Raw genomic sequence first — 25941 nt, 5'->3', positions numbered from 1 at the left:
GGATGTGTTTAGTTAGGGTGGACCTGTTGTGTTCATTCTCACATTATGTTTATGGTTTGACACGATTTAGGTTGAAAGCTTTTCATTGTCTTTGAGTCGGTTGGGTTGGTTCTATAGACACATGACATGTCAGCTCCCCAAAATTGAAGCCAAAGCACCTTGATCACCACCTAGTGGCTGCAATATTGGTCATAAGTCTTGCTCCTCCATGTTAGTGGACGGTACATGGACCAAACTAAAAAGTCAGATAAATAGTTCTTATCACAGTGATGTACGTTCAAGAGCTAATTATCCCTGTAAGTTTGGTTTTAATTAGATGCTACAAAAATGTAATGATTGGCAGCTGCAACTGACTCACGATTGGTCGGGATCTCAATACCACTGCTCCATCCCCCGATCGCCACTGCACAGACTCCAAATGCACAAGATGGCAACGTTCATATCCGGGATATTTTGGCTTCTTTTTCTGGATAGTGGGAGGAAGTAGAGACCCATCATCCATCTTTACATGCAGTCACACGGTTTGTTCTTTCACTAGAGGGCAGCTGCATTTTGTTGCAAGAGGATTTGGTGCAAAATGTAAGTATGAGCATTCAATGTATTCAAACATACAGTGGGTCTGGGGGTGTGGACGTGGATGGACTCACCCTGACTTCGGCAGGAATGGTAGAAGACATTGTGCTTTAGAGATCAGTGTAAGCAGCGCTACGCCTCGCAAACCAAAAGTGATCAGTTGGCGAGCGAGCCGCATGCACCTCCTGCTGTGGTTTCCTCGCTTGCAATAAAACTTTATCAGCATCTGACAACACTCACTCAAACTATGATCTAACACATGCATTGTACGTGTGGTTTTTCATCGTAGGGAAAACAGACTTTTTAGTGTGGCAGCATCTCCAACAAATGTTTCAGCCGTCCTTCCTCGGCAGTGCTAACAGATCTATAATTTATATCATAATAATCTTATACAGTGAACAAATGGATTTGTGCAAATGTGAAAACATTTTAGAGAGTTGCATATTTTGGGGTCTAAGCTAATCCTCCAGCATAGTGACCTTTCTAGTGACCACTGGGAAAGATTTGCTGATTCAATTGCCCACCTCCCAATTAGGAGAAAGCAGCATGTGAGCACAGTATGAGCTATGTGAAGATATTAACAAGTCATATCAGTGCAAGATGCAAATACATATTTTAAAACTACATTATGGGAGATTTTGGCTAAATAAATCTTGTTAGATATTGAACTACGGAAAAATGACATTTAATTTGACATTAAATGGATTGAAATAATTTAGAATGTTAATGCTTTAGCAAACCTTAACTCTCTAGTCACCACTGTGTAACATCCTGATGTACTGCACAATCTTTCTCACTCCACAGGGAAAAAAGCATATAAAGGTGACTGGTGTCAAACTATTGGCAGCAGCTATGGTCACTGAGATGCTCATTCATGCATGAGCCAAACAAACTGGAGATCAACTAAAAATATAGAAACTCCACAGGATACATTTAAAGTCAGTACTGGTTCATGATGCGAGTGTGCTGCTGTTGTAGTTTGAATTGTGGACCTGAGTGCAGTAGTTTCAAGCAATCAAGGAGGCTGAGGGAATACAGCAGCTGTTGCCGGAGGTGTATGAGGAAAAAATATATAAAAGCCTAATTCACCTAATTTAAAAGATTAAACAATATATAGACCAATATAACTCCTGAACATTACATATCATGCTTTAGAGTGCATGGAAACTAGCTCACCAAGCAGAGAAGCTTAACTAGTTTTAAAAAAGTAGATTCCATTTTTTAAAATAGGTTAATGTTATTGTGATAAAGGTTTTGAAATTGCTTAAATTATTGGAAATAGTGAAGAACTGTGGCTCGAGTATCATTAGACAACCCCCCTGCCACACACACACACAATAACAATAGCCACTTTCATGTGTTGTTAAATAAAATCCTCACATTTGGACACATGGTGAACATGGTGTGTGGTCTCGATGGGGGGAGTCCACCTCCCTGGTCTGTGGGAGTGCATCAGGCAGGAAGGTTGGACGTCACCGCCTCAGTGAACACTCAATATAAATGGTAACTCATTAGGTTGTGATATTTCTCCTGCATCCAAGAAACCCCACTGAGCTGCATCAAGGTTATAATTTCCAACAATGGAAGAATAATAAAACACTCCCAACGACTGAACACAATAAAAGAAAAAGAAAAAACTGAGTTGTTTCCTTGGCACACATGCATTGGCAACAGTGAGGGCGGATTGAAAGAAGAAAAGCCAGCGGAGGGTCGATTGAGATTTACAATCATTTAATTAATGTCAAATGTAGTTTACAAACGGGAAAGACATGTACCATTTCCAAGAATATACAAGACACAAATTAGTTCCGACACAAGCCTCTTGTGCGACTTGTCATCTTTGGGGCAGGTTCGAATCAACGGAAGATCAGAGCAATCACAACGCGAACGCAGCATCACATCCCCTTTTCTCCTCCTCAATGTTTTCACCCATTAGCCGGATGTGTGACTACACAGTGAGCTCACCCAGAGGGGACAGAGCGAAGAGGAAACAGGTTCATGAGTAGAGGTGAGCTCAGCTGTCACGGCTGATCTACTCATGCTTTTCTCGCCCCTGGAATTATTCGCAGAAGGATCCCGTTTCTTTCTGAAGGCAAACAAAGGATGTTTAACCCGTTTACATTATTTCACAGAGGATGGAGATGATCAACTTCAGATGCAGAAAATCAAAAGTCTCATGAGAGTGAACACCGACACTGAGATGACACACCATCTATTAAAAATGCACATGAACAGAATGTGTGTCTTTAGCATTAAGGCCGTCTTCCTCCTTTTTTTTTTTTTTTTCTTCCAGTGAACACAGCAACATTTTTCTTCACTATGTCTTATTTTACCACCCAGGTTGTGTTAACAGGACCACTCGTGGAATTTCGGAAACTTTTATTTTTTCTTTTTTTTTCTCGGGTTTTTTTCTCAGCATTTCTTACAACAATACAGACGTCACAGAATACATAGTTTTTACGAACACAAAAGCACACCACCACCTCGGCCGCTGCCGCCGTAGAGGGAGGGAGGAAAATGTTGAGGTTGCCAGTTCAGCCTTCTTTTTCCATCGACGTCCCTCTGCTGTTATAACTTACGAAAAGAACCTGCCCATAACGGATGCCATTTTGGGGACCTTTTTTTTTTTTGCAGCATAGCAGTATGAGAATAATGGGGGAAAGCTTTATTTTGAGACAGGTAAAACAAAACGTGTCTAGACTATGATCTGAGCATGTTGTTGTTACTCCGACCGGGAGGAAGCAGGAGTGAAGGTAAAAGGGAAAAAAAAGAAGCGGCTCAGTTGGACGTTGCAACTAAAACAGCAGTTCCATCGTTCTGCTCGTTTGCAGGAAACTTTGGGCAAGAGGAATCTCCTACACCACCTACATCTTCACCATCTAGTCTCGAGCTGTTTATTATTTACTTAACTTTTTTTTATTCCTGTACAGTGAAATAAAACTTTAAACGGCTCTTCAAATCGTCTTTTTTTCTTAAAAATACAGAAGGCTTCTTTTAGTCGAGCCATTTTTTCCCCCCCAAACATCAGTCCCAAACCCTTCCAACTAAAAACAGGACTTTGATATTATACGTCAGTGTGTGTCTGATGGTAACTTGAGACTGTGTTTGCATCTGTGTGTGTACGTTTGTGTGTGTGTGTATGTGTGTGAACTCTATGTCATTTACACTCAACATTGTAAACATACATAGAACTATATTACATGTGCTTGCACTGCATCTTGGAGGGGGAGAAATTTTGGTTTACTTCACTAGAACACCACGAAAAAGGGAAGAGGGAAGGGAAGGGCCCGCGAGAAGAAGAGGTGGAAGAGAGAAAAGGGTCAATCTCTTTTTCAAGGTTGTCAGGTTCTTCTCAGTTTGGTTCAAAGCTCAGTTTTAGTGGCCCTTTTTTAAATTCTCTTAAGCAACAGGGGCATGAAGCTAGAGTTCTCTCTCTGGGACAGAGAACGAAAAAAACAAAAAGAAGATTTCTGTCAAGACTTCAGGGTCGAGCATGTTTGTCCAGCGCTACTGAAATGTTGAAGAAGAGCTAGAGAGAGGGGGGGGACAAAGAAGTCTTTATATTCTGCAGTTAGAAGTTCTTTAGGGTCCAGCTCCAGCAGCGTGAAGCCTCCGTGTCTCAGAAGGGCATCGCCAGGTGCTGGGCGTCTCCACCGACTTCATAGTCCTTCAGTGGACGATTCCCCACGTTACAGTTAGAGGGGAGTCGTGTTAGTCAGGCAGAGGAAACAAGTCTAGGTTTTCATTTTTTTAATGCGTGGCCATGCAGCCAGAGAGTCAGTGAGTGCTGCTCAGTCATTTATGCAAACCAGTTTCCATTGAGCAGAGTCTTGTGTCTCTGGACACTCTCTGATGGGGTTTTGAACAACGATCCAGGCCATGAGAGAGTGAGAAAATAAATGGCGTTCAACAGGGCGGGTGATGAAATCCAAAATGGCAGAATGGATTGGAAGGATGACGAGGCGCAGGAGGGGGGCAAGGGTGCTCTTTACAAGTAGACACGCCGCAGGTCTCCGGGTGAGGTGATGGTGTTGCACTGTGGGCACAGCTTCTTGTTCCCCTGTGAAGGAAAGAGACACAATGGTTAGTTTGGTTGTTATGAAAATGACTCAGTAAGTTCCTCCGCTAAGAAGATGTTGTCATCTGTGTTTGGTTGTCTATTAGTTAGCTGCATTGCACAAAAACTACCGGATGGATTACCACCAAACATGACAGAATGTGGTATGGGTCATGAAGAAGAATTTAACTTTTTGACATTTTCACCAATTTCTTAGAAAGGAATTCATGAATCTTGATGAAACAAATCAGGCATACAAAATCTGAAGCGCCCAATACCACCCCTGCCGTATTTTCGGCCAGGAAAACCCCCACTACTGTGCCTCCTCCTGCCATGTGAATCTAAAGCTGCCTGTTGTCAGCATGGTCTTCCCTCTGCCTCTGCACTGCTTTGATAGTTTGCCATCAGCAGTAAAGCAGCAGGTGATAATATGCAGCACAGGGCTGACAGTGTAACAACACTCTGACTGGGTGGTCTCCTCCACTGTCCTCCACCTCTCTGGAGTTAGCTGGCTGCTAACTCCTGGATGCAGGCTGATTGCTCACAGCTTCCACTGTTCTGTTTCTGCATTGGTAACAGATGAATGAATGAATGTAAATGTCAAACTACGAATACCACTTTGCAGGCGTATGGCTCGTTTAAGTTGTAGGAAATTAGTTCACAACCTCCTCTTCTGTTCCTGACTTATGGAGCTGAACGTTCACTAGAAAGGTGTCTAAGAGTCTTTGCCGAAGGAAATGCTGCATGTGCGATATTTAACACAGGTACAACAGAATTTAGAGATCACATAACAGGAGCCCCTGCCCCGTACAAATCCCTGCTGGTCAAAAATGCTCAGGTTCATCTGACACCAAAGATTTACAGGCTTATTTTCCTGTTAGTCCCTCAATAAGCTGTTTGGACTGGTTAGACAGACAAAGTGGGTCCAAAGGGTGAACACGTACAGAGGGGGACTGAGGTTGGCTCCAGAGAACTCAAACACAGTCTCGTCAGGGTTCAAGAGAGAATGAAGGAGGAGGAAAGGTGTGGAGGAGAAGAAAGGAGGAAAGAGGAGAAAGGGTGGAAGATGTGGAGAAAAGTCTGGGATCCTTCATATGGTTTAAAATAAATGCAAAGAGGTTTCTATGATAGGGTGGGTTTTGATTGTGATTTTTCTTATACCAGCGAAACATATTTACCATTGGCAAGTTTTTGTGAAGCCACCAACATCAAGTTCAATAACCAGCTTTATTTCAAAGTTGTAAAATAAGGGAGACAAACCTCGGTGGAGCTCCAGCGATTAGTTATGTCCGCAACGTAGGTTAATTTTCATTTTGTTTGTCTGTGTGTAGTATTACATAAAAACTACTGGGCAGATTATCACGAATCTTGTAAGGAGGAGGTGGTATAGATCAGGAACGATTTGGTGTGGATCCAACTGAATGGGTAGATCTAGGAATTTTCTTTCCCTTTCTCTGCAGCGTTTCCCACAGAATTTATTGAATCTATGGTGGTAGCAGGAGTGCATGTGCACCAACGTTGCTCTCACACACACACAACAGATTTTGAGCGACAGGTACACAGACCAAAGATAGAAAGAAAAGCTTGCGTAGCTCGCGTGAGAGAGAACTGCAATGTGCACAACTGCAGCTAAAACTAACCCTAAAACTTTATTGACAACATCGCGAGCAAACATGCAGCAAATAGCGCTGCACACAGCTACAGGATTTTATTAGTGTAACTCACCGGATGTTGACAGCGGCTGTGAGCCTGCCACTGGCCATGTGTTTCTGAGTGTTGGATTGTGCAATCACATTGACGACACATGTCTTTTACTGTTTTTGTGGTGGTGGTGGTAGTGAGGGTTTCCCCGGCGTCGTATAATTAACATATGTATGTCCCCATGAACAGATGAACAGTCTGGTTTCTATCTAAACTGGTCTGAACACCAAGTGAACATGGGAAACACGGCTGAACAGATAAATGTGAGGAGATTAATTAGTAAAACATGAAATTCTCTCATGTGTCCTGAGGAATGTAAAAAAAAACTCAGAACTGTCCCTGACAAAGAGAAACCTGCCATATTCACAGCACACTAAAAAGAAGTGTTCTTCATTCTTGCACGGTGAGAGGGGGCCCTCCTCTTGTTTGTTTCCTCGCCTGTCAGAGCTCTGTACTCCCGTTTGCTGCGGTCGGTAAGTGTGTGTGGGTGTGTGCCTGTCACGCTGTGCTCCAGCTGCCTTGCTCATTAAAGCGGTGAGGGGCTGGGCTGACGTTAACTAGATTCCCAGGCATTTACTTTGATCAGGTTGTGCTCTCCCACTTTTATAGCTGTCTCCAGGCTAAGAGTTTTATGTCCTCGATATTAGGCCAGTGACGGCAGCATGCACACGTGCGCACAAACATGCACACATGCCTGCGCGTACACGCACACGCACGCACACACAGGTACTTGGCAAATGGAGACAATGGGTCTCAATCAAGAACTTTTTCTCACCGTCTCGCTTTTAAAAAAGTGAAGAAAAGAAAGAAAGCTTTACGTTTACGTTTTATTTGTAGAGAATTAATTTCTTTATGAATCAGTATTGATCTTAAATTGGATGCATGAGCTGAATTAGTATTCAACGTGATATTTCATATTTTTGTTGCTCTAACAAATATCAAATCAACACTGACCCAAACATTTCCTGAGGCTGTAACAGGTGAAAAATGGGGAGAGATTTTGATGTTCTCTGATCTTTACCGCTAGAGGGGTCATACAGTCCCGCTCTGCAGCTCAAAGCATGAAGGGGGCTGATGGGAATAACCTCATTAGCTTCTGGGGCATTCACCCATGAACTTAAATGTTGGAAACTTTTGGATGTTATAAATCGTTTGAAGATCATCACGAGATTGGAAGGATCCAGATTCATCGCCTCGGGAGCATCAATGTCATGAACGAGGCTCACTAATTGCAACGTATTTGAATCCTTCATCCACAAACCCTTTCGCTTGTCTTTGTATTTGGGCCTATAATTATGCTTCCAGTGTAAAGTTAATTGAAAGTATAACATTGAATGGAGCTAATGGAAGGGAAAGGCTTGTTAATAATTTTGCCCTGTGTGCGTCAAAAGTCAACGAAGTGTGCAAGTGAGAAGGAAGAGGCATGAAGGAGAAAAGAGATGGTGAACAAGAGATAAAGCAAATGCACTGAGGTAAGACTGGAAATGAGTCAGAATTAAAGAAGGTGGAGAGAAACGGAGGAGGAAACTGTAAAGAAATGAGAGAATCCACTGAGGAGTCTGTTTATCCTCCTCCAGCAGGAACACTGCTTTTCCTCTGTGCTCCATTTACCACATTAGCACCAGCTAATTACACACTACTGAATGTATTAGACTAACTAATAACCAACAAGACCACTGTGGTGTGTGTGTGTGTGTGTGAGTGTGAGACCTGAGGCACTATGTAGAACTCATTGGAGGTTTGAGTTGACCACTTTATTCCAACAAGCCTTTTGGGGACCATTCCATCCAAGCTTCCCCGGCTGAGAACTGGAAGTGTTTGCATTGCCTGGATTAGTGCATGTGTGTGTGTGTGTGCGTGTGTGCGTGTGTGTGCGCGCGCGCACCCACGCAGTGAGAGAACAGGTCACTTGGGGAATATTTCCATTTTAGTTCCTCCCTTTGGGGCACGAACACAGAAACTCACTGACTATGAAATGAGGCTGCAATAACTACATGTCGTGAGGAGCTGCCCGGTGTGTGTGTGTGTGTGTGCGCGTGTGTCTTGTGAGAGAGAGTTAGTGCATACCAGAGTCCTGAGCCAGCATTCTTCACAATGGACGTGCCAGCACTGGATGGAGGTGAGCGGCATCGTGTAGGAGTCCTACAAAAAAGAAAAAGAAAGAAAGGAAAGAAGGAATTAAACCAAATCCACGGGGCACTCACACACATACACACACACACACACACACACACATGCCAGTGAGCAACAACCAGAACAACACTGCACATTTCCTGACCAACCAACATTATCAAACCACTAACCAGCAAACGACACAGCCAGCAGCCACAGAACCACTGAGCAAGGCAGCATGGGGGGCAATGACAGTAACCTGCATGTCAAACACACGCACACGGATACGACATGGGGCAGGCAACAAGCAGAAACAGGGGGGAGCAAGCAGAGGAGAAGATGAGGGAGAAAACCATGATTGAACCCATCCTGATGGGCGCTCCTCTCTTTTCCTCTCGAAAAGAACGGAGAGATGGAGGAGGGGGAGGAGGAAGAGGGAAGTGGGGGAGGGAGTGCCTTACCCTCCGTAGGGGCTGTGGGAGGAGCCTCTTTATGCCGCTGCCGTAGCCACCAATCACAAGGCCCCTGTACAGGCAGTACAGGCCGAGGGGGAGGGACTTAGGCTGCCGCTCTCTGACCTCACTGGCCAGTGGCCGGGGCCCTGGCCACGCCCCTAGGCTCTTGATCTCTGCACCTAACTGGATAGCAGGCTTCCTCTGCGGAAGGGGAGGGAGTGGATGTGGGAAGAGGAGAGGGGGGGCGAAAGGTGGCATCGATCACAGTGCCGGGCTTGAACTGATTGCGCGCATTCACACCGCAGTGCAACACGAACACGCGTGTGGACAAAACACGCTGAACCACTCACACAGATATAAGAGCGTGCACCAGTGACAGCCAGGCAACCACTGTAAGGATTCAGCCCACAAAACGTACAGTACCTACACATTATGTTCATATGACTGAAGTATGTATATACGTGTACTTTGGCGAGCTGTATCAAACGTCACATCAACACACCTCACAGTTTGATAGATTTCGAGGCGTAGGTAAAAGTACATGTAGGTGGAGCATATGTCATATATGTCCTAACTGCGACAAACGCCTACCTGCCTAACTTAGAGTTAGTTTTTTCTTTTTCTTTTGGACCTAACCAAGAATTTAGTACATCAGGAATTGCCATTGCAGTGTAGCCTTTATTAGACATTTTGTGACACCTTTTATTCCTGTGAAACTTGTGTAGTAAGTTGTATTATACCGCTACACTAAACCCACAAATTCAGTTGAACTTTGATTAAGAAAAACGTTCCTTCAAAAGTATACCTTGAATCATGGTTTACGTTAAAGATGTATAGTTTTCCAACTTAACTTTTCCCATTAATTGTCTACACTGTGGTGGCAAGCCCTATTCTAATTTGTCCCACCAGAGTTTCATAATGAACCAAAAGTCTTTTTACACATAATAACAAAAGAGATCTCTAACTTGGTGTTTTCCTCCGTTGCTGCATTGCATTGCTGTATGCAGCGCAACTGGCAGCGTGTACGCTCGCGCTATCGTCCATAAATCCATCCAGGCAGACATTCAGAGCTCAGTTTATGTGTAAATGCAAGCGACATGTAATGCAGTTCTCTCTCATATGAGAACTAATCTTTCACTCTTAAGTCTGTGTCCCTGTCACTCAGAAACCTTTGTGTGCGTGGAAAGCTGAACATTAAAAGAATATTGTTCTATGTCATTCACCATTTTTGTCACCTGGACAGTCATTGAAATAACCAATGATATTTATTGTGTTGATAGTGTTAAGGTCGGCAACAATGATTTCTTATTTTAAAAGCAAACTAAGGTAGGGTGTGGTTAAAGGGTACACCAATTTTATTTATTGCTGAATCAATATTTTTGCTGCTTTCCTTTTGAATAATTATATTTTATTGTTCTCCATTTTCACTATAATGTTTCATGTCATATTTGTTTTTATCTGATTTGATAATTTCATTCTATTTCATTCATTTTAAAATTCACTTAAATATATATATATATATATATATATATATATATCCTATATTTTACACATTTTTTCAACTCACATGTTTCATCGTGTCATGTATTTGTTTTGTATCTTTCCTTTTATCTTGAGGCACATTGAGTCTATGCTTGTCATGTGAAATCTGCTATATAAATAAACACTAAAAATAGTGCCTCTAATTTAGTGAATACTTTCTCACGTCTAAACAAGACAAATTTGAATGATCCTTCTATAAATGACCAGTAGATGGGGGTAGACATCTACTGACAGGACTGAAGCGCAGCACTGAGCTCGCTCCACAGGCAGGAGAGGACAACAGACAACTTGAAACAACTTAGCTACTGCAGGAGAGCACTTGTTTCCCACTCACATTCAACTACCTGAGCATCTGCAAGTTATGATCCATAACAACAACCTGACAGGTCACGTGTTAAAGACTTGACGGCAGTGCTCAGTGTAATCTGGTCCAAGTGTTTAGGGTGCAGATGGAAACCTCTGGCTTCTCTGACACTTGCTAGCGAGAGTGATCGGATGACTTTAAGATCAGACGCATGGTGACAGGGACGGAGTGCGGCGACAGGTTAAAAGACAGACAGAGACGGATGAGACGCCTTGTGTGCGTTTCTCCGTGTGCCTGAGTGTGTGAGTGGGAGACGTGGGACAGTGACAGATGAGCAGAGAGGAGCCTCGTGTCTATGGCGCAGTGAGTGATCGATCGCCGTGCCTTGCCCTCTGTGTCACCTCGGGCACCCGGCGACCTTTAGGAAGCGCAGGCGTCGGTAATTACCCACTTCCCTCAGACACACACACACAAACACACACACACACACACACACACACACACACACACACACAAGCACAAGATGCCGACGCTGCACTGTCCACAAAATTGAAGGATGACAGGATGGGTACCTGACACAAAGTGGGGAATGCAAGCACTAATGTGGAGGGGGTGGTGCAGGTCCAGTCACACCTCAAGCATCTGATGAACAGAGATATTGACGATGTCGCTTGTTCTGCCTGATATTGTCAAGGAACGACATGCGGCTCATATCATTGATCTGCGAGTCCAATCAATCACTTATACAAGCTGTGAGGCACAGGAGCATTGTTTCACTTTACAATGCTGTGCTACTTCCTCCATTTTATGATTCCAGCTGCTGTGTGTCAGAGTTGGTGCAGAATTGACCTTTTACTTGCACTGCATTGTCATGGAGATAATGTATTATTTAAATAAAGGTAGATTCACATTCTACATCTGAAGCTTTTCAGATGCTGGTGTGAAGCAATCAGCACTGGAAACCATTCTGCCAGCAGACAACCCTGTCAACTTTCAAAGCCATGCAAGAGCAAGAAGCACCACAAAAACACAACGGTAACACAACACCAGCAGCACCCACACAGTGAAAAGCTACCAACACATCAAGAAACTAAAGGAATGACATGCAGACGTATCCAGCAGACAACAGGATACACCAACCAACCAAGATTTGTAATTTGGTCAAAGTCGAAAAAAAAAACTGAATGGATTTTCGCTTGACGAACAGTAAGTGAGTAAAGTGGGCAAAGTTCTGTATAACTTGCACCCAGCACAAGAAGAATGAAAGATTATTTCCAGTGATGTGTCCCTATTCAGGGTCTGAATCCACAGAGGGAGAGTGGATCATTTGGAAGAATCTGCATCTCCTCCACAAATGAGATATTTTTTGCCTAATGGACACTAAAACGAATATCACAACATTGTGATATTGTGGAAACTGTTTGGTTTTGACCTTACTATGTTAAGTGCCTTGAGATCATGTATATTGTGATTTGGTGCTATACAAATAAAGTTAAGTGTACTTGAAATTGTCAGTGATTGATGACCTTACATAAAATACATGTAAAGTACAATGTGTCCACATGGTCACAAGGAGTGACGGAAACCTCCTTTAAACTCCTGCATGACGTGCAGTGAGATACTTAGAGTTTCTGACATCATGTGGCATAATGGTGTTGGGTTGCCAATCTACATGTGAACATTCCTCAAAGGGCACAAAAACCTAACAATATTAATATTCGGTTCGCAGACACACTGTGAATGTGAACATAAGTGGGTGATACTTGGGGAGGAGTCAGCCACTGAATTGGGACATAGCATCTGTGGAAATTTGCTATATTGGAGAATAGGGGGACAGACACATCCTCCTTGGAAGCTTTCCTCTGGGATAATGTGACATCAGCTACGAAAAGCACTGACCGGCAAAACTATAAACCTACTTATTTATGGTACAGCAGGAAGTTTTAGAAATGCTAGATGTTGTGCCATATGACAAGAAGCACAACACCTCTGTGAAGGTTTGATGTGCCGAGACGGAGGACGTTCATGTGAAGGTGCTGATGCTCACCATGCAGATGAGACACTTGTATCGGTCTCCTCTCAGTATTTGCTTCTCCAGCTCTCGGATTCGAGCCTTCAGAGCCTCCATGGTGGTGGCCGTGGACTCCTCCTCCGTTACCCTGGAGAAGAGGAAGAGACGAGAGAAGCAGAGAAAGGTTCATTTAGGTGCAACACTAAAAGACAAACAGGCAGCTCTGGGACTGTGTCAAATTCCACACCGGCAACTCCAGACAAGGTCAAGTCAGGCTGCATCTACACTCTCTCTCACGCGGTTTTACAAAAAACTACAACGCAAACTCATGTCATTAACTATAAAGTGGTTGAGCTTGAGTTGTAAACAGAGTATTCCATTCACATTCCCAGGACATGTGTCATCAAGTAGTTCGTAAGTGTGTCGATGTCGCTTACATAGTAATAAAATCCATATTATATAATTAATTAAGTCTGCATTATACGACGACAGTCGGTATACTCTACATCAGTGGTTCTCAACCTTTTTTCAGTTATGTACCCCCTGTGAAAAAAAATTCAGCCAAGTACCCCCTAACCAGCGCAAAGCATTTTTGGTTGAAAAAAAGATGTAATACACAGCGCTGTGGCATCAGTGTCTGATTTATTAAATTTATTAAATTTTAAAGGATTTTTGAATGGATGCTAATTTTAAATATATAAAAAAAAAATCTCACGTACCCCCATTTGAGAACCACTGCTCTACGTCATATTATGGCTTATTCCAATTATGACCGTATTCAGGTTAAGGTGATCAGAAAATGCTGTTGTGTCTTATTCAGTTGGTGCCGGGTTTGGACAAATATCTTGAAATGATATTTGGGTTTTGTGTCGGGTTTCATAACGTTGGTTGGGCCATCTACTTTTTTTAATTATGCTGCACATTCCTGTTATCACAGAAAACATTGAGACCAGAGCGGGTTCGGACACAAAAATCCAGGGTGACCGTTGGGTTTGGGAGGAGTTCGGGCTTGGAGAGAAAATGGTGCGTCTACTGTGTAGTACGACACGTCTCTACTGAACTCCTCTGTCTTTACCTTCTCTCTCTATGCAGCCTCACAGGCTACCTTTAAAGTCTCCCATCCTTTCTTTTACTCTCCGTTTCCAATATACAGTATAGTATGACATCCTCCTATTTAACACAGCTGTATCCCCAAAGGCCCTATGTTACCACAGATTTACAACTCCACCCCCTCCCACCACCCTTGAACGCCGCCTTTTTTTTAACCACTATTTGTCGCCTGGTTCTGACATTAACTTAAATGCCCTGTCGTCTTTTTCTGTGATCTCACGTTCCACTTCCATCCTCTGCATCTCTCTGCTATGTTTTCATATCAACCCTGATGTCTGTCTATCCCTCAAAATGTATTTTCTTTCCTCTTTATTTCCTCTCCTCCTCACATTGTTCCTTTCATCTCCCTAACTTCATCTCCCTCTCCTCTAACTCCTTCCTTCCATTCCATCCGCTCTCCTCGCTTTTCTTTCTGCATCCAACAGCCTCTGATTAATGTGTGGCATGATCGCAGAAAATGTGCATTTAACACTGTCCAACAGCATTTAACACTGTCCAATAGCATATGAAGCAGCCATAAGTAAATCAATACAGCCGACGCACAGACCGCAGCGCTGATGATGATGATTTGGCGCGGGGAGACGAGGCCGCACAAGCCAGCCGGTGTTTATTATAGCCATTCACTCGCTCTCTAGAAAGATTCACGCAGTGTGGCTGTGTGTGTGTGTGTATGCGTGTTAAAAGGAGTGTGTGTGTTTATGGTGATGTGGTCATTTTGCAGCCTGATAGCTGGCTGATCTATGGTATTGATCTGGATGGGGAAGGACAAGCACAGAACGGGAAGGGAGGATGAGTGCAAAAGGGAATTATAAGTGGCTGTGTGTGTGTGTGTGTGTGTGTGTGTGTGTGTGTGTGTGTCCTATGGATATGGCTTCATTTGCTGCATCCTCAAACAGCTAAGGCTACAGTTGGAAACGAAACAAGGTTTGACATTCTCAATTTCCTCCTTAGAAGCAGGTTTTTGTCTCTTCATATTTTGCTAAAGTTTCACGTCGTATTTCTCAGATTATTGTCCTCAAACAAGCTCATTAAAATGATTAACCGTTGTACTAAATTAAAGATGACATTTAAATGAGACATTACAGGTTTGCACGGCCATCGGATGTCTTCAAACAACCCGGTGTTAACATGATTTGTGCAGCGGAGCAGAAAAGTTTTGTTGTTCCTTATCCAGCCTTCTGACCTGGACCCCGACCAGTTTGGCTGTGAAATATCAAGTATTTAAAATGGAAGTTTTAGGGTCCAGGACCTAAATGTCCTGATATTTAATAAGAAAATCATGATTAGGATTTTATTAACTGTGCAACTGACAAGAGCTGCAATGATTAGACACCAGACGTTTTCTGGTTCTAGCTTCTCCATCTTTTAGGATTGGACATTGGCCCAATGATCGTCACATTGGGCTGTGGCTCCAAATCCCGTGATTGCCGCAAGATTGGCAGCGTTCATATCTAGGATATTTTGGCTTCATTTCTGGATAGCGGGAGGAATAGCATATAAGCCGTCCATCTTTATATATATATATGGCCAGGACCAATAGAGCAGTGTCACTGTGGCTGCTCAGGACTAGTCTTTATTACCAATATTTCGGCAGGTTGAATGTTTGTCAAAGGGACTTGAAGAACTCGATCTCTCAGCACCAAGTCACCCTCCCACCACATATAGCAGGAGGTTCTGCTACTTCCACAAGGTCTCAGAGAAACATTGACCATCTAACTCCTCCTGTAACCCCCTCACCATCCTGTGTCTATAAAATACTATTTGGGACTGCTAGCCTGACTTGCCACTCTATGCCCTATAAACTGCTTTACCCTCTCCTCTTATAAGTCCTGAGCTTGTAAAAAGCCATTTAGCCTTGATTAGCCTGCTTGCTTATAAAGCAGCAGTGGACTCTGGCCTGGATGGGACTGGTTGGGGGTTGTCCCTCAAAGAATGCATTCTCATTCTTTTATCAGCTCCAATAAATCCCTCTGTCGCTTAATCAACAAAACCCCTCCGATGGGTTCTCCTTCCTTGTCCGAAAGAACGGAGACAGAAAAAAAGTTTTACCCTAAATTACTCTTAAAAAAAGATCAATATAAATTTGCTTGGCTCCCTACACTCCTCTCCTCTGCTATCCCTTCTATCTCTATGTTAAATATTCATTGAGTATGACTAATTTATAGAAGACCACATTTAAAAAGTTGTATAAATGCCCAATGCAATAAAACGACACGTTAATTTATCTCAACAAGGGAAGGGGGAGGGGAAGGAGGAACAAAGATTTAATGGAGGTACGAAGCAGAGCGGGATGATTTTGCAGGGCTAAGGAAAGTAAGACAACTCTCTGGGGCTAAATGTGACACACAGAGAGATAAACAGCCTCTCCACCAGCACGAACCACAAGTAAAGATCCTTGAGTTTAAGGCCTTTACGCCATTTGTGTGCATCACTGATTTAGGCTGGCTCAGGGGTTTGCAACCTTTGCAGAAATTCACTCTGGGATCCAGACTTAGAAAAAATTGCCATGTTATAAGTGTGAGATATTACTGGGTCAAGAACTAGACAAAAATAGTCTGACCTGGCTAATCGCCAGCGTGACTGTATGTTTCCATGAACATGGGTCCCAGGAGGTGTGATTAGCTTATCAAATCAGATCCCCTGCTCTGTTCACACATTGAATTCTCCTGGATTTCCACGGACCTCATACTAGGAGGTCAGGCGGAGAAAGTCCACAGAAACTGCAGAGCGTCTCACTCTGACATTTCCGCTTACACATGCACCTCCTCGGGAGAGAATACGGAGGAACTGCAGAGTTCAGTGCATGTCTGGAAGCAGCTTAAGTTGCTGCCCCACAGAGCTTTTTTCAAAGCTATGTACATGTTTGTGGTAGAAAAAAAAAAAGTGAAATTGCAGGATGTTTTGATCTTAAGTCATCCCACAGCGAAAAGGAAGCTGGAAAGCCAGACACAGACAGATAGATCACTCTGCCTCCCCTTTATTTAGTGTTCTGTCCCCAACATGTGTGGGGCTATTTCTCATTTCATTAGTGTGTGTGTGCATTTGTAGCTGAGGTCCCCTACCATCCATCTCAATCAGCCCCGTGTCTTAATCTACTGTCTCCCTACATCCCAGCTTCACTCAGACTCCCACTCAACACAGGAAAAAACAAATGAAAAAACATTACAATTAATTTAAAAAAAACTTTTGGCACCATATACCAGCAAACATTTTATACGCCAGGTTGGAAAAATACATTTCTCACATGTGTGTGCTGTGAAAATAGCAGCGGTATATCTCTTCAGAGCCTCATTCTCTGCTGCACCCTGTTAACTGAGGCCTTAACTACACTGACACACCATGATAAAACATTTAAGTCACTATTGATTTCCCCTGCCTCAGACCGATGTGTGTATGTGTGTGTGTAGGTCTTAGATGGCAAAAGGGAAAGGACTTTTTTGGGGGGGAAAAGTGGAAGAAAAGAGAGACGAGAAAGAAGGGAGAATGAAAGAGAGATGTAGCTCAGAGACAGAACTGTAAAGAGAAGAAGGAGAGAGGGAAAAGAAAGGGACAGAGACTGGGCAGTGTGTGTATGTGTGTGTGTGTGTGTGGCGGGGGGATAAGAAATCTAGCTTCATCACTTCCAAATTGAGGACAGATTCAATTATTTGCAGAAACCACATGGAAATCTCTCCGCATTGTTCCAGCTGGAGCACCAAATTTGGCAGCAATCGCATTGGCGGCATTGGAAGGGCCATTTATCTTGGAGGGGAAAGAGCGTCTCAGGCATTGTGCGTGTATATGTAAGCGCGTGTGTGTGTGTGTGCGCTCATTTATCTTGAAGGGGAATGAGCAGGGGAACGAGGACACCCCGGGAGGCGACCAGATCATTACCCATCTGGGATCAGAGGCAGAGAGAGAGACAGAGAGACAGAGATTTCACTAACGCTGCCCTGCGCAAAGCCACACACATACACTATGTATCAATGTAACGAAAGGAGACAAATCTCATTTTCATTTGGGGACGGAGGGGCACAGAAGCTCCACAAATACAGGCATTTATAGCGAGTGGAGAGGAGTAAGGCAGGAAATTGTTCCAGCCAGCTGACTGCTTGTTCCAATGCAATCATTCAGCATCTAGTTGGCTCGTTTTTAAATGGATACTTAGATTAAGGCCTGTTCTGCTCCAGGTGGCCACTAAGACCTCACCTACTACATTGTGTTCCAACATCTGCACCCAGGCCACAGACAAAGTACTGAGATCTGATTTTCTGAGAAGAAATAGATTTATAGTACTTTTTTAACGTGAAATTTAGCAACAGGATGTACAAGAGACTTAATTTAAATCTTCAGAGATTGATCTTATTTCCAGAAATGAGTCCCTTACCCACATTAGTTTGATGTAAGTTATGGCCTGTGGCAGGAACGTTTCATAAAAACAGATGTCTCTAACTCAAGTGAGTGGTTTGAGAGCACTGATATTTAATCAGTCGGATCCAAGATGTCATCCACCTCTGACATGAAGTGGAGTCGGGTTTTAGATGAGTCAGTATTAAATAGAGAAGGGAATACTTAAATTATTTTTTACCTTTTGGTCAACAGTTGGTGGTCTGTGCTGAAAGGAAAGGGGGCCTCTCTCTTGTGGTCCCTAGATTGTAGGACATCTTGAGTCTTAACACTTAGTGTGTCCCAACAAATGAAAGCATTTACCAACTGACGACTTGATATTTAGGCATTTGGACCTTCATCACCTCCTGCCATGGCCCAGTGTTATATAAATGTTCCTCTTGTTACGCGGGTGGATTTTAACTTTGACTTAAAACTCAAAAATCAAGTGACTTCCTGTAAGGGAAGAACCGAGCAAAACTTTTTCTTCTGATACCCATTTTGAAATTTTCTCTCAGGATAACAGAAGATTCAAAGAACCAATGTTAGTTCTCTCTTCCTTTAACCAAATTTAAAATCTGTATCCAAATTGCTATGGAACTAAAAACACAACTGAGGGCCTGTTTTTACTGAATAAATGTGACTCATAACAGAAATTTAAATCGACAAAGAAACTCTATTCAATATGGGTCGGTTCCATCTACCTGATACATCTAATTAATAAGGTCTGTATTTAAAGATGGACGACATGACATGTTCACTACATCATCATTCAGAAAACTTGGCTAACAATCAGTTTAAATATGTGGCTGTGTCTCTAATTGTGAAGCATGAGGACACGACTCACTTTTTTTCAGTGACAAACTAGCTGTCAGTGATTTAGTCTAGTACCAGTAAGCACCTGCCTGACCACTGCCTCTCACACAGACCACTCTACTTCTCTTTCTCTCCAGCAAACGCACACTGATGCACCCATGCAAAGTAAAACAGGGAGGATCACACTGCAAATGATCGAATGCATCCCCTCACTCAGCGCACACACACACACACACACACACAGCTCTTGCCTTGCAGGTCCGTGTCTGATCAATACACTTCAAGCTGCTCTGCTTATTCACCACTATCTCCTCTGCTGATATTTAATATGTGAAACACGCCCACTGGGAGCTGATTGATTCACTTAAATGAACCATTTATCTCGTGCTGAAAGGAGATGTGTTATGTAAAGCTACACCTGTGCAGGTTACAATTACAAACAGTGTGTGTGCGCTTTAAACCACCAATAACCAATTTTTGTCCTTATTTAACTAGTCAGCAGGTAGTGTGGCCTGCGACTCAGGAGTCCAATGGGTTTTTTTTTGCCTGAGGAAATGACTGAGGAGGGAAAGGGTAAAACATTTTAAAGAGGAAATTCAGGTGGACAAATAAAATCATTTTAACACAGGAGTTGAGACTGAAGGCAACAAGTAGACGACAGAATCCTGACCCCAGCTCCCTCTCAGTGTCTCTGTGTAATTCATTTCAATAGCATAGAGCAAAAGGATAGGAGAGTATGCCAGACATGCAAAAGCAACCAATCAAACAAATCCCAGTTTCCTTTTGCTTGCTCGCCCACTGATGTTTCTCCCTTGCTCTCACAATGAGCTGACCCCGATTACCAATGCAGGGGATTGTGTGTGTGTGTGTGTGTGTGTGTGTGTGTGTGTGTGTGTGTGTGTGTGTGTGTGTGTGTGTGTGTGTGTGTGTGTGTGTGTGTGTGTGTGTGAGAGAGATTGTCTACCTGTTGCAGAATATGGATTAAGAGATGGAAATGAGGGAAATTACAGAGCACCGGCCTTGCAATGTGTTCTAATGGATAGGATTTTGTGTGTGTGTGTTTTCAGCTAATATATGTGAAATTTGGTTCATGATTTTATGTAACTTTAGAGACTTTGTCAATAAGAAGCTTTTCCCCAAATCCTGACTTCCAAAATTCAAACCATAATCAAACAAAAAACATATCTGTATAAACACCTCATGTTCAATCAATCTTCTGACATGAGTGTTTGCAGAGTATCTGTTTGTGTCTGCATTAATGATTCTGAGACAGTTCTGTGCTCTAAGAGAACACGGCCGCAGAGAATTAATACTTGGAGAGACCCCCCCCACACACACACACAGTATCCACACAAAATGTTTCATTTATGACTGTCTACAAGTCAACTCTCCCACAAGTAAGAAAACTCATTAGGGAGTCGAACAATGGCCGTGTGTTTTTTGGGAACCTACTTTTCAATCTCACTGTTTTTACAGGTGCGCGGGGCACAGGAGGAAGAGGAGGAGGATGAAGGAGTGCTGGGGTCTGTCTTGCTGCTCTCTCCATTGCTTGTTGAAGGCATCTCTATAGAAATACACAGAGGCAACGTGATTAGCAAATACCTGCACACTATGATATTCTAAATAAGACCTTTAATAAAGGCTTCTGATATTAAAACTCATATACATTATTATTTTTAAAGAGAGGAGAGGGTTAAAAATAAACTGAACAGAAAAAAACAACAATGGGACCATGGATTTTAAACACAAAACAAAGTGAGCAAATCTTACCAGTTTTGAAAAAGGTTTAGAAAAGAATAATGTCAAAGCAATGCATTTGATTTATCATATTAAGTGTTGGTTAGATTAAATGATCTCTTGACTAAACTTACCATCACTGGCCCATTTGGAGAACTCAGGCGTTATTCTATTAGAAGGCATCCCACCACTGCAACAGAGACACGTTGGTAAGAGCAAGACCATAAAAATACATCAAAACACAACTGGAATGCTTAGTCAGTAAACTGATGGACAGAGAAACTACAAATGTTTTCATTCACTGTTTATTGCCATATTTTAACAATTGTACTTTTTTGAACCACTTTGTGACTATGCTGAGGTGCTATAACATACTAAATTTACTGTACTCTCAGGTATGAATATTTTCCTTTTTCCATTGTTGTACTCTTGATTTTTATGGTTTTGGCCTGTTGGCTCGACAGAGGACATGTGAAGACGTCACTTTAGACCCAGAGAATAAAATGGAATTTCTTTTTTTCACATTTTATACACTGAAAGATGAATTACCTAAACAACAATAATAATTATACTAATAATAATAATAAATACTTGTCAGACTTATCAATATCGATTTAGTTGCAGCTTTTCAATTAACGGAGCTTTGGTGAAGTAGTATGCTTGTTTAATTGTAGTTCGGCCTTCATACTTGAGCACAGCTCCCCGTAGCGCCTCCCTCTCTCTGGCCTCTCCTTGGTCCTCTCCGGCTCCAGAGCAGGGGATAATATCGGCCTCGGTGTACTGAGCTTTGCCGTACTCCAAGGTGTCGTCTCCGTCCACGTCCAGGTCGGCGTCACTGTCCGCCGTGCTTTCCTTTATGTTACACGTGGCGAAGCCTGTTGCTGCGGAAAAGATTAAAAAAAACTATTTTCAGCATTGCGTTCATTTAAAAAGTACAAAGTAAGACTAGGATTCAGTAAATTAGGTAAAACCAGACTATGGGTGTACACCAGCCACAGTCCGATATACACTGAACAGCAGCTTGGCCTCTGACCAAGGCCTTAATATAGACACATTTAAAGTTTTCACATACTTTGTTTTTCAAAACCAATCGAGTAAGATTTTGCTCAACCGGTGCAAAAAATGACAATACACATGATCTAATACAACTCGACTGCAACTTAGGTATATTCATAGTCGGAAGCTTTTGGTGGAAATGTAATTCAATACAACAAATTAAAAAGCCCAAACACAATATATCTCTTTAGGACAATAAAGATTTGAAACAGAGGAAAATTTGGTGAGAGAAAGAGACAACTTTCAGACATGGGGAGAAGTGATGAAGACTGACACCGCACCCATCAATCTATGAGAGAGGGGTGAGGGAGAAACAGAGAGAGACTGACAGACAGAAAGGGGGAGAGAGGGAGAGAGAGACAGACAGACAGGGGAGAGAGAGAGAGAGAGAGGAAAAGAGATAAATCTAGCGATGAACGCTCAGACAAACCCTCACCGCTGCCTGACCACTGAGTTCAGCTCCATTTAGCCACAGAGCCGACTCTGTGTGTGTGTGTGTGTGTGTGTGTGTGTGTGTGTGTGTGTGTGTGTCCGTCACTTAGAGGCATCTCCTCAGTGTTTGTTTGAGACTGTCTGTCCCTCTGTCACTTAGGCCCTGTCTCACCAAACCATTGAAGGTGTGTGTGTGAGCTTGAGTGTGAGAGTCTGTCTACCTGTCACTTACACCATGTCTGTCTACCAGGCAAAGGTAGGTGTGTAGGTGTGTGTCACTTACACCCTGATGGTTAAAGCACTTGGTAGTGTGTGTGTGTGTGTGTGTTACTTAAGATGTGACAGTGAAGGTGTCTGAGTGTGTCTGCGACTGACAGGCCTGACAGCCATCTTATTTACACCTATCCCAATTTCTACAGGCTTTCAGCTGGACGACTGTGATATGTGTGTGTGTGCGCGCGTCCAGATACAAGCTCGACAGAGTTGACAGCCATCTTATTTAACCCTCGGTCCCAGTGTGTGCGCGTCCTGATACTTCCTGTAACAGTTGGTCTCGGTGCACTGCTGTGTCTCTGTAGTGTCTTAGTCAAAGTGCAAATCAGCTGCTAGAACTTGTCTCTTCTGGGATTTAAACATCTTCTGCGGCTTCTCGTCCTACCTTACTCTGTTAATCATTCCAGTGTAACTCTGGGAAAGAATAAAACATGAGCAGGGAGAAGAAGGAATGGGAGCACGGAACGACTGAAAGCTGCTGTGATAAAACGCGCCACCAATGCTGAGACATTTTACGACAAGCCCATGGTTTTTAGTGATCAAATAAAAAGGACCTTTTAACTTTTATTTGGTCTCGGTGGCAGCGGGGAACATATGGGAACAATGGCCGCACAGTGTAAATCTAGCTGCCTGCCGACTCTGTTCAGCTACTGAAGCTGTAGGTTTTCAGAGATTGGCAGAAGGCATATGTTACATTATGCAAGTAAAGTGCTGACGCGGTGAAACATCTGGACTTGTGGAGGTGTTTTTCCCCACCTGTTTACCAGCAAAGACCATGTTCACTTTCCTATTTGGAACGTTTAAACAATATTGTGATGCTAATTTTAAGAATTTCCTCAACCACTTTTAGTTCTTGTATTGGTTACTAATTATATGAATGCACCTACATTAGACCTCAGTAATAAATCGATTAAGCTACAGCTTTTTTGAGAGAAACCTATCCGTTCCTAATATCCCAAATGTGTTATGCTGTGATTACTCAGATTTGATTGAAAACAGACTGTCTTTGGCTTTTGGTCAAATAAAAACCAATCAAAATAAAATCTCCTTGAGCTGTGGAAAAGTACAAAGTGCAATTTTTCCCCAATTTCTTTCATCTTTTATCAGTTTTCTTCAACAGCCAATCAGCTCCAAATACTCTCAATGAAACGTAACCACCACAACTTGTGTTTTCTACACTGCATGCAGCAGGCTGGCACTGGTTTGATACAATGGGGAGTCTACACCCCCAAACAAACACAAGCTTTGGTTTGGGGTCTAACATGTGATGAAACATCATCTCCCATTCCCATTAAAAGCCACGTGAGCTTGCATGTTGGTGGATTGCTCTTCCTCCACCAACATGGATTATTATGTAAGAGGACATCAACACTGCTGTTTAGATAAATCCTAGAGGAAACACTGTTTAAAAATATCAATAAGTAAAAGAAATTATAATTAGTGGAGTAATTAATAATAAACTTAGTTACAGCCCTGGACCTCTCTGAACATAGCAAACAGTTAATACTTCAAAAATGGATTTCATATGTCCTGATGTCTGTATATATATCTGTAGAGTGCTCACTGTGATTATACATGTGCATGGCCTGTTTGCTCTGTGTGTGTGTTCTCAGTGCTTTTACCTGTCCCTCTAAGCAGTCTTGGCAGGCCAATCTAATCTGGCTAGGGGAAGGTCAGCCCCACTCTAACTGCCTTTCACTCACATTATGCACCAACAACCCCCCCTTCCATTTTTTCTTCACCTCTCTTCCTCCTTTCCTCACCTCCCTCTCCCTCCTGTTTTGTATCATTCCCTTTATTCCTTCACATTTCCTCCATTTATTGTCTCCCCTCTTTTCGGCACATCTCTTGCTTGAAACAGTTTCCTTCTTTACTTCTTTTACACCAGCCTCCATCGCACCATTTTTCTCTCTATTTTCCCTTTCCTGCTCGATGAACTGTTTCCCCTCTTTTCTGCTAGATAGGACAGGATCGACACACACCTCAGTCTGTCTGTCATTATCATAACCAGGTCCTCCAAATTGCTAACTCTCAACACTCTAACTACACATTTTATTGTCTTTCTCCATGGCAGCCACACATTTACATACGTGTCACCACAACAACACTACAAGTACAGATGCAAAGAGACAGGCGCGATCAGAAGACTCATCTGGCTGACTGAGCTCAGATCAGTCCATCGACCGACCTCGGCAACGTACTGTTACCATAGCAATTATCAGGACCCCCTAAGAAGCAGAGAGGAGGAGTGTCAAAGGTCATCGCACTATCTTTCTGCCATTTACAGGTCAGAGGCAGATGGGGAAAGGGACACAGACACAAAGAGATGAGACCGCCATCTTTGAAGTCCATTTACAAAGAAGAGATTTCTCCTCTTTTTCATTCCCTCTGGGCCATCTGAACTTGCAGTAATCCCCCTCTCCTTCTTCTTCTCTTCCGTCTCTCAGGACGGCCTTATATCAAACCTCAGGATCTGTTTGGCTGCCTTTCCATCTGTCTCTCTGGGGCTACACTAACAGATAAACTGTTCTGTTCCAAACTACAATTACAGTTTGTGTTTTCAAGCTTGGTGATGATGGCACTGAAAAATTTGCTCAAGCAAAATGTAATAAACACAAAGGAACAGGAAATATTACAGAAAACTAAAATACACAATCAAAAAAAAGTAATATATTATCCCTACAACTCTGCCATGAAAACCTTAAGAAGAATTAATACTACTTCTTATCGCTGGCTAAAGATCCAGGGTTAGTGTCGCTCTGTCAAGCATTATAAACTCATGCGTGGGAGATCATACCTGAACAACCCAGGTTACAGGATGAAACAACAGATGATCAGGGCGCAGAGTGGGAATGAAAGAGGCACCATTCTCTCTCTTAGGGTTAAGCCCATTTTAGACTGTTTTGTGAAGGCACAGTTTTTGTGTCGCTGCTTGTTAATAAGCCAACATTTAGCTTTTGAGTAATAAGACTACTTCTGTTAAGTTTATGTAAGTGTTGTTTTGCATCAGTGACAAACTTCAGGCCCCTGTCACTAGCTTCAGAAATGTGCGAAACAGCACATAACACATGAAACAAAAAACTTGGCATAATAAACCACATTTGTCTTTTGTGTTAAATCATTTTGAATGTGTCTTGCAAAGTTACAAAGTAAAATCTAGTTACTTTCCCACTCATCAGAGACCCAGACAGTCCACTGGACAGATGAAGACAGCTCTGTCTGTGCTATGTGGCTCCTTTCAACCTGGCTAAGCTGGTGCGAGACACAGAAGTCTTCCCTCACACAGAGTTGAATCATAAAACTGATCTTGTTCGATTTTTCCCCTTCCTCCCACCCTCCCCCTCTTCCTCTAAAGGGCCTCCTTCCCTCTGCCTTTCTTCCTCGCAGTCTCAAAGAG

General features: G+C 42.8%; 1 protein-coding gene across 7 annotated transcripts in view; it reads right to left on the bottom strand.

The window, feature by feature from the left end:
- Nucleotides 1-2287: 2287 nt before the first annotated feature.
- rnf220a (ring finger protein 220a) overlaps nucleotides 2288-25941 on the bottom strand; it is a 171858-nt gene continuing 148204 nt past the window's right edge. For 4 of the 7 annotated variants that reach the window (XM_035169922.2, XM_035169924.2, XM_035169921.2 and 1 more), the window contains 6 exons: nucleotides 21472-21664; nucleotides 20918-20973; nucleotides 20499-20610; nucleotides 12792-12903; nucleotides 8399-8473; nucleotides 2288-4633 (listed from right to left, as the gene is read on the bottom strand). In XM_035169922.2, coding sequence (XP_035025813.1) covers nucleotides 4562-4633; nucleotides 8399-8473; nucleotides 12792-12903; nucleotides 20499-20610; nucleotides 20918-20973; nucleotides 21472-21664 — 620 coding nt within the window. In that variant the 3' untranslated portion in view covers nucleotides 2288-4561. Of the gene's footprint in view, nucleotides 4634-8398; nucleotides 8474-8904; nucleotides 9100-12791; nucleotides 12904-20498; nucleotides 20611-20917; nucleotides 20974-21471; nucleotides 21665-25941 lie in introns of all 7 variants that reach the window. The other 3 variants (XM_035169920.2, XM_035169917.2, XM_035169919.2) reach the window with 1 other exon arrangement.

The sequence above is a fragment of the Hippoglossus stenolepis genome, chromosome 11 (genome assembly GCF_022539355.2).
Source record: "Hippoglossus stenolepis isolate QCI-W04-F060 chromosome 11, HSTE1.2, whole genome shotgun sequence".
Lineage (NCBI taxonomy): Eukaryota > Metazoa > Chordata > Actinopteri > Pleuronectiformes > Pleuronectidae > Hippoglossus > Hippoglossus stenolepis.
Note: the sequence above shows the minus strand (reverse complement) of the source record. Positions and strands in the feature narration are given on the sequence as shown.